General features: G+C 40.2%; 1 protein-coding gene across 7 annotated transcripts in view; it reads right to left on the bottom strand.

The window, feature by feature from the left end:
• The window catches only part of JAKMIP1 (janus kinase and microtubule interacting protein 1), a 316,238-nt gene that overhangs the window by 112,725 nt on the left and 191,190 nt on the right, over nucleotides 1-12,323 (bottom strand). For all 7 annotated transcript variants that reach the window (XM_073342549.1, XM_073342544.1, XM_073342542.1 and 4 more), the window contains 3 exons: nucleotides 10,214-10,342; nucleotides 6,747-6,830; nucleotides 134-196 (listed from right to left, as the gene is read on the bottom strand). In XM_073342549.1, coding sequence (XP_073198650.1) covers nucleotides 134-196; nucleotides 6,747-6,830; nucleotides 10,214-10,342 — 276 coding nt within the window. The remainder of the gene's footprint in view (nucleotides 1-133; nucleotides 197-6,746; nucleotides 6,831-10,213; nucleotides 10,343-12,323) is intronic.

A 12,323-nucleotide genomic window follows, 5' to 3' on the forward strand; every position in this document is an offset into this window, starting at 1 on the left:
AATCTCAAACTCTCAGTGTAACAGTTTTTGGACAGGAAAAAAAAAGTTAATTTTACCTTAACACTTCAACACTTAGCACATCAGTTTCCTTGAAGAGTAGAGATTAGATGGTACCTAGATTCTGAACACATACCTTTTCTAACAACTCCTGGTTTGTTCTGATAAGGAGCTGCTTTTCTTCTATCCATTTGGAATCCTGTGGGAGAAAAGAACTCAGTACAGTAATAAGAATTATATGATTTCACTCATTACTGCACAACCAAGTATAAAATGAGTTCCACATCAAAGAGCAAACCCGTTGTAAATATTTTAAGGACTGAATAACTTCCAAAACTGATGAAAAAGTAATAAATCCCTGCTTCTTTTTAGTTTGGCTTTTCTTCTTTCCTCCTTTGTTCAACCTAATCATTTACACATTAAAACTTTAAATGTTAGCCTCTAACAATTTTGGAGTAATGTCGTCAATGTTAATTTAACGTATATGTTGTCACGTATTTGCCCATCGTAGTTTAATATTACTGGTATTGGAAATTGTGCCTTCTCAGTCACTCAGAGGGTTTCAGCTTGCCCAGTAGCTCTGCTTTAAAATATAGATCTTTTAGCTCCATTATATATTCCCTTATGGGGAAGTGCAAGGAAAGTATTTAATGATCCATAAGTAGTGCAACGAGAGTTCAGAGACCTGCAGTTAGCAGTCCTCAGCTGGTAGTGAAAATGAGTCTGATGTGCAGCCTTTCAGGTATGGAATAAAAGGGAAGGTGATGGTGGTAGGTGAAATCATACAAGACCTCCTTTCCCATTAAAAGGTCTGTATTTCCATTTGATAAAATGGGGGCCTGAGCCAAAGTTCACCGACATCAATGAGTCCCTTTCCACAGCCTTCAATGGACTTTGGATCAGGCCCATAAGGTCCAATAAGGCCCATAAGGTCCAATCCTGCAAAAATTTACTACCACTGCTCAATACTGTTTGCGAGATCAGGCCCATATTGCTCTAACATAACTTCAAATACTTACATGAGTGACATACTTATTCCAAATCAACCAATTAATTTTCTATCTAACAACAGGGAAAACGTATCTGAAATCTAAAATAGGTCTAGTTCAGTATTATGGCTGAGATTTCCTAAAATGGCAAGGGATTCAGACACCCAATACCCATTAGAAATTAATGAGAGCTGGGCAAGATAAGTCCAAAGCTGCTTTAAAATCTCAGCCCAAATCATGTTGATGCAATAACTATTTACATCAATGAACCTTTGCAGACACATTTCACACAGATTTTTTACCTATTGCCACAAAATAAAATTATCAGTTATTTTAGGGTATTTACTAATTTTGTATTGCCCCTACAGACACAAGACTGGAAAAGTTCACGTTTATTTTCATGTAGAGCTTACTTCTTTGAAAGATGGAGGATTGTTTTGATTTGTTTCAAAAGAATTTACTAGACTGAATTCTTAAAAGGCCAGGAAATAGTTAAGATGAATATAAGAAAGGCCATACTGGGTCAGACCAAAGGTCCATCCAGCCCAGTATCCTGTCTACTGATAGTGACCAATGCCAGGTGCCCCAGAGGAGTGACCATAAACAGGTAATGATTGAGTGATCTCTCTCCTGCCATCCATCTCCACCCTCTGACAAATAGAGGCTAGAGACACCATCCTGGCTAATAGCCATGAATGGACTTAACCACCATGAATTTATCCAGTTCTCTTTTAAACCCTGTTATAGTCCTAGCCTTCACAACCTCCTCAGGCAAGGAGTTCCACAGGTTGACTGCGCTGAGTGAAGAAGAACTTCCTTCTAAACCTGCTACGCATTAATTTCATTTGGTGGGCCCTAGTTCTTATATTATGGGAACAAGTAAATAACTTTTCCTTATTCACTTTCTCCACACCACTCATGATTTTATATACCTCTATCATATCCCCCCTTAGTCTCCTCTTTTCCAAGCTGAAAAGTCCTAGCCTCTTTAATCTCTCCTCATATGGGACCCATTCCAAACCCCTAATTGTTTTAGTTGCCCTTCTCTGAACCTTTTCTAATGCCAGTATATCTTTTTTGAGATGAGGGGACCACATCTGTATGCAGTATTCAAGATGTGGGAGTACCATGGATTTATATAAGGGCAAAAAGATATTCTCCGTCTTATTCTCGATCCCTTTTTTAATGATTCCTAACATCCCGTTTGCTTTTTTGACTGCTGCTGCAGACTGCGTGGACCTCTTCAGAGAACTATCCACAATGACTCCAAGATCTTTCTCCTGATTAGTTGCAGCTAAATTAGCCCCCAACATATTGTATGTATAGTTGGGGTTATTCTTTCCAATGTGCATTACTTTACATTTATCCACATTAAATTTCATTTGCCATTTTGTTGCTCAATCAATTAGTTTTGTGAGATCTTTTTGAAGTTCTTCACAGTCTGCATTGACTAGGTGCATTGACTAGAATTAAAAGGACAAAGTAAATTCTGGAGAAATGCAATCTAACATGCAGTTTAACATTTAAAAAGCATTTAGCGATGCTCAGAGGAAGGGAGGAATACAGTGGCAAGTGTTATTCTCCAGTTTTGGCCTGCAAAGCACACAGGAAAGAACTTGACATGCTGAGGCGCCAGTTTTCTTTCCAGTCTGCTTTGCACATATTTTCCATCTACAAATTTGACTATTTTGATCTACAGTGAAACACATGCCTGATATGGATTTCCTCGTTAAAAGTTTAATTTTGCGTGACAAACAAGATCCTTTCAAAACTTGGCTATTTGGGGTCTGATCTTGATTTCAGTGGAAACTGAGGGCGCTCAGCACTTAACAGGATCAGGTCCCTATGTATCTCCTTCCAGGGCCTTATGTTGTCTAATATTTTTGAGAGATGTGATATTATTATTAAATGATAAATAACCCTTTTCACTTAGTGCCTTTCATATAGGACCCTCAAAGTACTGTACAGAGGTAAATAATTATCATTATTCCTATTTTACATCAAAGGAAATGTTGGCAAAAAGAGCTCAAATGGGGTTAATGAGAGCCTTTGCCACATTTGAAAATGGGATCACTTATTTAGCCATCTAAATATAGATTTGGGAGCCTAACATGAGGCACCTATTTATGAAAATCTTGGCCCAGATTTCTGATCTTGACTCTTTTACTGTCTGCATGTTTAACTTTAGAAAAGTCATGTAAACTCTCTCTGCCTCAGTTTCCCTAGCTGAAAAATAAGGATGATAATCTTTAGACACCCATTTTTTAAAATCTGTCACCGGATTCATAGTGCCCTGCTCTAAGCATTAAAGAGGACTGTCTCACCCCAGAGGGAACAGTTCATATTTACTACTAAATCATAATTATCCCAAGCTAAACAACAATTTAAAAAAAAATCACATTGTGCACAGAAAGTGAGTTTGTTTCAAATAGAAATTTATTTTGTCAAATATAGGTACTAACAATTTATTGTTACCATATAACCAACCAGAAAGCAGATGTGGATATGTCAGAGCCCCCAGGAGTGATTTCTGATGACGTTTTAAGGCTTAGTTTACATACAAACCCACAGAGACCATTTTTTTTATTGCACAATACCACCACCACTTGCGCATTTAATTTCTCTGGATTAGTGACAGAGGATATGGAAAAAGCTAATGTACTCAATGCTTTTTTTGCCTCTGTTTTCACTAACAAGGTCAGCTCCCAGACTGCTGCGCTGGGCATCACAAAATGGGGAAGAGATGGCCAGCCCTCTGTGGAGATAGAGGTGGTTAGGGACTATTTAGAAAAGCTAGACGTGCACAAGTTCATGGGGCCGGACGAGTTGCATCCGAGAGTGCTGAAGGAATTGGCGGCTGTGATTGCAGAGCCATTGGCCATTATCTTTGAAAACTCGTGGCGAACCGGGGAAGTCCCGGATGACTGGAAAAAGGCTAATGTAGTGCCAATCTTTAAAAAAGGGAAGAAGGAGGATCCTGGGAACTACAGGCCAGTCAGCCTCACCTCAGTCCCTGGAAAAATCATGGAGCAGGTCCTCAAAGAATCAATCCTGAAGCACTTGAATGAGAGGAAAGTGATCAGGAACAGCCAGCATGGATTCACCAAGGGAAGGTCATGCCTGACTAATCTAATCGCCTTTTATAATGAGATTACTGGTTCTGTGGATGAAGGGAAAGCAGTGGATGTATTGTTTCTTGACTTTAGCAAAGCTTTTGACACGGTCTCCCACAGTATTCTTGTCAGCAAGTTAAGGAAGTATGGGCTGGATGAATGCACTATAAGGTGGGTAGAAAGCTGGCTAGATTGTCGGGCTCAACGGGTAGTGATCAATGGCTCCATGTCTAGTTGGCAGCCGGTATCAAGTGGAGTGCCCCAAGGGTCGGTCCTGGGGCCGGTTTTCTTCAATATCTTCATAAATGATCTGGAGGATGGTGTGGATTGCACTCTCAGCAAATTTGCGGATGATACTAAACTGGGAGGAGTGGTAGATACGCTGGAGGGGAGGGATAGGATACAGAAGGACCTAGACAAATTGGAGGATTGGGCCAAAAGAAATCTGATGAGGTTCAATAAGGATAAGTGCAGGGTCGTGCTCTTAGGATGGAAGAATCCAATGCACCGCTACAGACTAGGGACCGAATGGCTAGGCAGCAGTTCTGCGGAAAAGGACCTAGGGGTGACAGTGGACGAGAAGCTGGATATGAGTCAGCAGTGTGCCCTTGTTGCCAAGAAGGCCAATGGCATTTTGGGATGTATAAGTAGGGGCATAGCGAGCAGATCGAGGGACGTGATCGTTCCCCTCTATTCGACATTGGTGAGGCCTCATCTGGAGTACTGTGTCCAGTTTTGGGCCCCACACTACAAGAAGGATGTGGATAAATTGAAGAGAGTCCAGCGAAGGGCAACAAAAATGATTAGGGGTCTGGAACACATGACTTATGAGGAGAGGCTGAGGGAGCTGGGATTGTTTAGCCTGCAGAAGAGAAGAATGAGGGGGGATTTGATAGCTGCTTTCAACTACCTGAAAGGGGGTTCCAAAGAGGATGGCTCTAGACTGTTCTCAATGGTAGCAGATGACAGAATGAGGAGTAATGGTCTCAAGTTGCAGTGGGGGAGGTTTAGATTGGATATTAGGAAAAACTTTTTCACTAAGAGGGTGGTGAAACACTGGAACGCGTTACCTAGGGAGGTGGTAGAATCTCCTTCCTTAGAGGTTTTTAAGGTCAGGCTTGACAAAGCCCTGGCTGGGATGATTTAACTGGGAATTGGTCCTGCTTCGAGCAGGGGGTTGGACTAGATGACCTTCTGGGGTCCCTTCCAACCCTGATATTCTATGATTCTATGATTACTGGGTGATTAAAGAGTGTAGTGTGGTTAAGAATCTTAAAAAGTAATAAATGATCAAACCTAATTTCCAAGCAAACCTGTTATATGCATCAATTTGGAAACAAGTCACAAAATTTATTTTTTTTACATATATATTCATGTTCACTTCGATCTAACTTACATGGATAGTGTTTAGACTTTACATCTTCAGAGTCAAATAGTTTGTTAATGCTTTAGGTATGCAGCAATTGGTCTTCAATACCTGCAGCTTTATTTACCCATATACTTAAGTGACAACAGCAGATCCTCAAGAGGAGGTAGTCCTTACAAGTTTATTTTCTCTTGGGAGCCCTCAGGGACTTGAAAGATTTTAGAATTTATAACCTACTGCACAATTCTGTTGTTGTTTTGTTTTATTTTATTTTACACATACACACACACACACACTATATTTACACAGTATTTACTAAGAACCTTGGCGCTTAAGCGCAAGCTAACACTATTGTTTATATTCTCCTTAATTTGGTAAAAGGTTTCCTTTTACTCATGCAGCATTCTTAAGGAATACATCTTGCATAGAATAAATCATTATAAAATGAAGTGAACTTGAAATAAAAAGGTTTATGAAATATTACTATATTAATGTTATGTTTTATTCACCTTTCACAAATATACTTTTGGATATATCTCTATTTTTCATCTTATTGCTATGCATCACTTCAATTTTTAAATGAATTTTTCAACAATAAACATAGTATAAAAATAATACATCCAAAAAGTTCTGAAGAGGTACTTGTAGTTATGCAACTGAACATCTTTAAAGTGCACAATCATAGTTCTGTGCTATTTTCCTGAAGATCCTGAACACTATATCTGCCAAGAGCCAGGATTTATCCTTGCTAAGTACTGACAAAAAACTACATTTAGATCTAGGTCCCAATTTCAATGTAAGTGATGTGGATAAAATGTTGTAAGTAGCTCCCAGTAATCAAACACACATTCAGTGGTTTATTTTCCAGCTGAAATGTGTGTGGCAGTAACAATTTTATAATTCTTCCAGCCAGGGCACCAAAAATGGTCTCAATGGGAAATTCATAACATTCATTTTGTTGAAATTATGGCCAAAACTTTTCCAGTGAAAGCAGAAAACCAGAGGAAGGAGAAGAGCCTGGGCTGGGCAAGAAAAGGGAACTGGTTTTAACAACCATGTGCATGTAGACTTAAGCATATTTTGTTTTGGAAGACAAATCTTCAGTAGGGGTTTTTTCCAGTCTATACAATATGTTCCTTTAATCAGGTGGTCCAACTGGTGGAATGGTAACTAAGTTGCATCAGACACATGAATACACCAGCAAGCAATGAAGATGACAAGAGCACTGCTGCATGCAAGGGAGAAGATGATTTGACAGAGGGCATTAAGAGAGCCTTTTACCTGTCCTTTTTCAATCAGAGATTTCTCCAGATCTTCAATTTTTGCCTGGTACCTGAGGAGATCAGCTTGCAGCTGTTCACGAGTCTGAAAAGGTATAAAAGTGTGCACATGCTGTCACAATGGCCAACTCATTAGGATGTACACTTCAGATGTAGCTCCATTTTCTCAAATATTCAATTACTGCAGAATCAAATATTGATAAGTTCAATATTTCCTATCCATTATCTGCCAGTGAGGTGAATTTTAATTGTTTTCAATTAAAACAAACATGTTTGTTTGTATTTTATTTGATAAAATATTTACCTCATTCATTTCCACACAACTCTTTTCCTTCATAAACTAAGAAGCATTAATCTGACGTTTTCAATGGCAAAGCACTTTCTAAAAAACTGGTGCTATAAAATCAGTAACAAAGCCAGTAATGATGCTGTTTGCAATACTTGGCATTTATTCAAGATTCTTTTTTTAAAAAAAGTATTGCAATAAGTACTAAATAAGTCTGCTGTGTGTAAAACGTGTATGATGTTAAACTTAAATACAGCTCATTGTACCTGAATACTGCATACGATCCAAAAATAGGAATTCATGCCATATGCCACTGACAAGCCAGTCAGTTTTATTTATATGGTCTCAATTCTTCAAGATAAGTACTTCCCTAATGGATGTTGAGTTACTTCAGTTGCAAAGCATCCCCAATTGGGGCTTGAACATATGGGGCGCTGAGCGCCTCCTGCAAAGTACTGAGGCCATCATCCCTAAAGGACAACTGGAGGCACTTAGGCCAGAATTGTAAAGGTCGTTTGGTACCTAGAGAGGCAGGTAGGTGTCAAGTGGGATTTTCAAAATCCCTATGAGGCACTTTTAAAAAATCCATTGAGCACCTACCTGCATCTCTAGGCATCTTTAAAAATCTGGCCCTTGGTAATGAACAGGATCAGCCCCTTGCTGATCACACTCAATTTCACCCAATAGATGTTGGGGAACATTCACTACCTCCCAGAATTGGGCCCCCTAAGACATAACCAACTGAAAACCTTCTAGACCAGTCAGCTGTTAAAGAGATAAAAAAGCCAGTTAGGCCATAGGGTAAAAAGAATGACTATTTGAAATTCTATAATAAAAGTGCATTTCTCCAAATGTCTAAAATGCTATTACAGAAAAAATGAATCCCCAACGCCTCCCTCTCCCTCTAACATAGAGAAAACATTTAATGGTTTTATATAACTGTCAAATACATAAATTCCTGGGAAATCTTACTTTAATAAAATATGTATTCATGTCCATTTTTAAGAAATAAAAATAACTTCTTTCCTCATCCTGGGGACAAAAATGAAAGCCAGCCATGATTATGTGATTAAGAGCTGCATGGCTGGCATTATGTTAGCAATCCACTGTGCCCAACAGCAAGGGCACAAACTAAAGGCAGAAATTGATAGCAGATGTGCACAGGAAGATTTATTTTCTTATTTAAATTAAATTGCCACTTATTAGTTTTGGAAAGTGGAATATTTTCATGACATTTTCTTCGACTCTCCTATATACCATCATAAATTTTAGAGGCTCTGACCACGAACGTTAAGAGTAATGTTCAAAGTCAATGGACACAATGAGGAAAAACAACAGGAAACAATCAAATGCACCAACCTGGTGGAGTGAGGACAATCAATGGGACACAATCATTCCGGGGTACAAAATATATCAGAAGGACAGAACAGGGCGTGGCGGGAGGGCGGGGGAGGGAGAAGCACTATATGTGAAAGAAAATGTAGAATCAAATGAAATAAAAATCTTAAATGAATCCACATGTTCCACAGAATCTCTACGGATAGTAAATTCCATGCTCTAAGAAGAATATAACACTAGGGATCTATTATCGACCACCTGACCAGGACAGTGATAATGACGATGAAATGCTAAGGGAATTAGAGAGGCTATCAAAATAAAAAAACTCAATAATAGTGGGGGATTTCAATTATCCCCATATTGACTGGGTACATGTCACCTAAGGACGAAATGCAGAGACAAAATTTCTCGATACTTTAAATGACTGCTTCTTGGAGCAGCTGGTACTGGTACCCACAAGGGGAGCGGCAACTCTCAATCTAGTACTGAGTGGAGCACAGGATCTGGTCCAAGAAGTAACTATAACAGGACCGCTTTGAAATAGTGACCATAATATAACAACATTTAACATTCCTGTGGTGGGAAGAACACCTCAGCAGCCCAACGCTGTGGCATTTAATTTCAGAAAGGGGAACTATGCAAAAATGAGGAGGTTAGTGAAACAGAAATTAAAAGTGACTAGAGTGAAATCCCTGCAAGCTGCATGGACACTTTTCAAAGACACCATAATAGAGGGTCAACTTAAATGTATACCCCAAATTAAACAACACAGTAAAAGAACTAAAAAAGAGCCACCGTGGCTTAACAACCATGTAAAAGAAGCAGTGAGAGATAAAAAGGCATCATGTGATCTTGGATCACAAACAGGAAGTTGGTATGGCCTCCTAAATAAAGATCTGCACTAGGACTCAGGAGATCCAGGTTCTATTCCCATTGTGACCACTGGCCTACTGGGTGACCATGGGCAAGTTTATTTTGTCTCTCTGCACCTCAGTTTCCCCATCTGCAAAATAGGGATAATGATACTGGCCTCCTTTTTATCAGTAGGTCTCAAAAAGCTCTGCAAAATGCTATATAAAAAGCTAGATATTATTATTAATATGTGCTAACCATTATTGCAAGGTGGAGTTAAGGTTGCTTGGGAGCCTGACAAACCCACAACCCACCAGGTAGGTTTGTCATGGAGGTCACGGATTTCCATGACTTCTGCAGTTCAGGCAGCCCCTGTGCCAGATGCACTGGCCGCTGCTGGCGCAATCTCGGGCCACCTTGCCTTCCTCCCCTATGCAGGAGCAGAGTTTGGATGTGGGAGGGAGCAGGAGGTTGGGGCATGGGGTGGGGTGAGGCAGGCTCTGGGTGGTGCTTACCTGGGGGGCTCCCCAGAAGTGCAACATCCCCCTCACTCAGCTGCTAGGCAGAGGCGTGGCCAGGCAGCTCTGCACGCTGCCTCCACCCACAGCGCTGGCTTCACAGCTCCCATTGTCCAGGAACTGTGGCCAATGGGAGCTGCGGGGGTGGTGCCTACAGACGGAGGTGGCCAATTTCTGTTGGATTGTCTTTTTGAATTAGAAAGCATTACTTAAAAACAGGGCTATTTTAAACGTGTGTGTGTGTATGTGTGTGAGTGTGTGAGAGAGAGAGATTAAAAAAAGCCAGGATAAGATGCATTCTGAAACCTCCTTTCTGTACAGGCCTGATAAATCTAGAACAAATGTTTCACTATATTATCATCAAATCCTCAAAAGCACGTAATACATTTACTGCATGCAGTCCAATGACCTGCAAAGGCACACTTAGCATGAGAGATATCAGACTTCTGAGAAGTTTCAATAAAACTCATTTACCCTTGCTTCTCTCTCTGCATCCAGTGTCCCACCAACTTGCTCTTGAAGTAATGCATATGCTCTTTGTAAAGCTTGATATTCTCTGGTTAGTTGACAGAACCTTAAATCAGCCTCTTCTTTAGGCGTACTCTTAAAAGAACAGAAAAGCAAAACAGTATATCATCTTCTGTTGCTTCAAACATTAAGCTCTCTGGGCAGGTAAAACAAAGTTAGCAGTAGTTTCAGAGATTATGCAGTAGCTAGTGAAACTTGTAAAATATCTATCCGTTTCTGTAAAGATACTGATATGTAGAATTGCTGGGAGGGAGCAAAAAGGACAGGTGAGAACTTTATGCAGGACCTGGGCTTACAAAAGGGCCAAAGACTCTACCAGCCAGAGCATGAAAGTTTGTTAAACGGCTGCTTCCAAACCCATGTATATAGAGATATGAAGGACAGCACCAATCTTCCTCCGACAGCACTGATTACTCTTCCCCCCACTGGCAGACCCTAATTCCTAGTAGCTGTCCCTTCCAGTAAATATGCGCCTGACACCCGCTGCGACTAGCTCAATCTGCAGGACACTACCCCTACCTTAGACCTGAGAAAGAACTCCAGGAACCCTAGAGGGAATAAGGAGAGAAAAATCCCTCACTCCCGTCAGCTCTCATTCTTGCATCCCCTTGTGTTCTGAATGGCAAATATGGAGTTGGAGGAGTGGGGGAAGAGAACAGCAAGAAAGAATACAAACAAAAGAAAACAGAAATGTAGGAAGAGAACCTTACAGATTCCCAAAGCTTGATGTGGCCTTAAAACGCCAGCAGAGATTAGAGGAAAGTGGACTTTGGGGTGGAGAGAAAAATGCAGAGTTCCCTAACTGTGTTTATGTTTAGAATTTGAGTGCAGCATAAACTGGCTTGATAGAAAAAGTGAGTCAGAGTATGTATCAGAATAGAGATAGAACAGGGGACAGTGTGTATGAATGGGGGTGGCAGGGAGAGAAATAAAATGGATAGTGAAAGGAAAGTGCTGAATGGAAAGCATTTGTGTGACAGGCGGGCAGAGAGTGAATGGCTAATGAGAGAACTGAGGTAAGACATGTGGGTGAGGGAGGGAGGCTGTGAAAGAGAGAAGGAACGGAGACTGATGGGGAGGGATGAGAGAGAATATGACTCTGCACAGTTTTATTCACTGACAAAAGTGCCATAATTTTGAAGGACTCTCATTAGACCTCGCTGCTCACCACCATGGACCTGCTGCATGTGCACATGGACAGAGAGATGCGCACCTTCTTTTCTCAGTCATCTAACCTGAGGGTTTTGGGGCAAAGTAATTTAAATACAGGATGATGAGCAAAAGTTGTATACTGGTTACAGAGCTCTAAGTAAAACAACAGTATTGCCAACTCCAGGCTTGCAAAAAACATATGCCACGTCCAAAAATCATGACATTGGCTTAAAAATCATTAAGATTTCTTTTAAAATAGTAAACATTGGGGTCTTTTCATTTGCCTTCTGGGTTTCATATTTTAAAACTTTTCTCCACAATCATGAGGGCTAGAATTTTTTTTTAAATGAAAGCGGAGATTCTCCTGACTCCAGGAACTGGGGCTCCAAGAAAGAAAACCCCAAACAATATCATGAGACTCAAAAATCACAAGGGTTAGGCAACCCCAAACTAACAATAAAATAAACTGGGTAGAGTAGGGGAATTGGGGACGGGAATAGGAGATAGAGAGGGTATAACTGAAGGCTGGAACATATGAGTTAGCAAACAGGATAGGGAGACCTTGATTTTACATCTTGTCCTTGGCCTTGCCAGTCCTTACTGTAGCCTGGTTGCAGTGCATAACATACAGGTCCAGCAAAAACATGTCTACATATATTTACTATTTAAGCCTTAATAAATTGACAAAACTTCTCTCGATATCAAAAGCGTAGCGAGAAGGGCCTGACAGAACCAAAATAATCAAATAAATCATAATAGTCTAGGAATAGCTATTGTGGAGCAGCCATGGATTTTGTCAGTGCAAGTGCCAATTGATTTTCTTATTTTGACAAGCAAGAGATATTGTGAAAAAAGGAATTCTATTTCTCAAGCACTGCTGATATTTACCAAGTCTGATTTAATT

Source organism: Lepidochelys kempii, chromosome 4, assembly GCF_965140265.1.
Source record: "Lepidochelys kempii isolate rLepKem1 chromosome 4, rLepKem1.hap2, whole genome shotgun sequence".
NCBI lineage: Eukaryota > Metazoa > Chordata > Testudines > Cheloniidae > Lepidochelys > Lepidochelys kempii.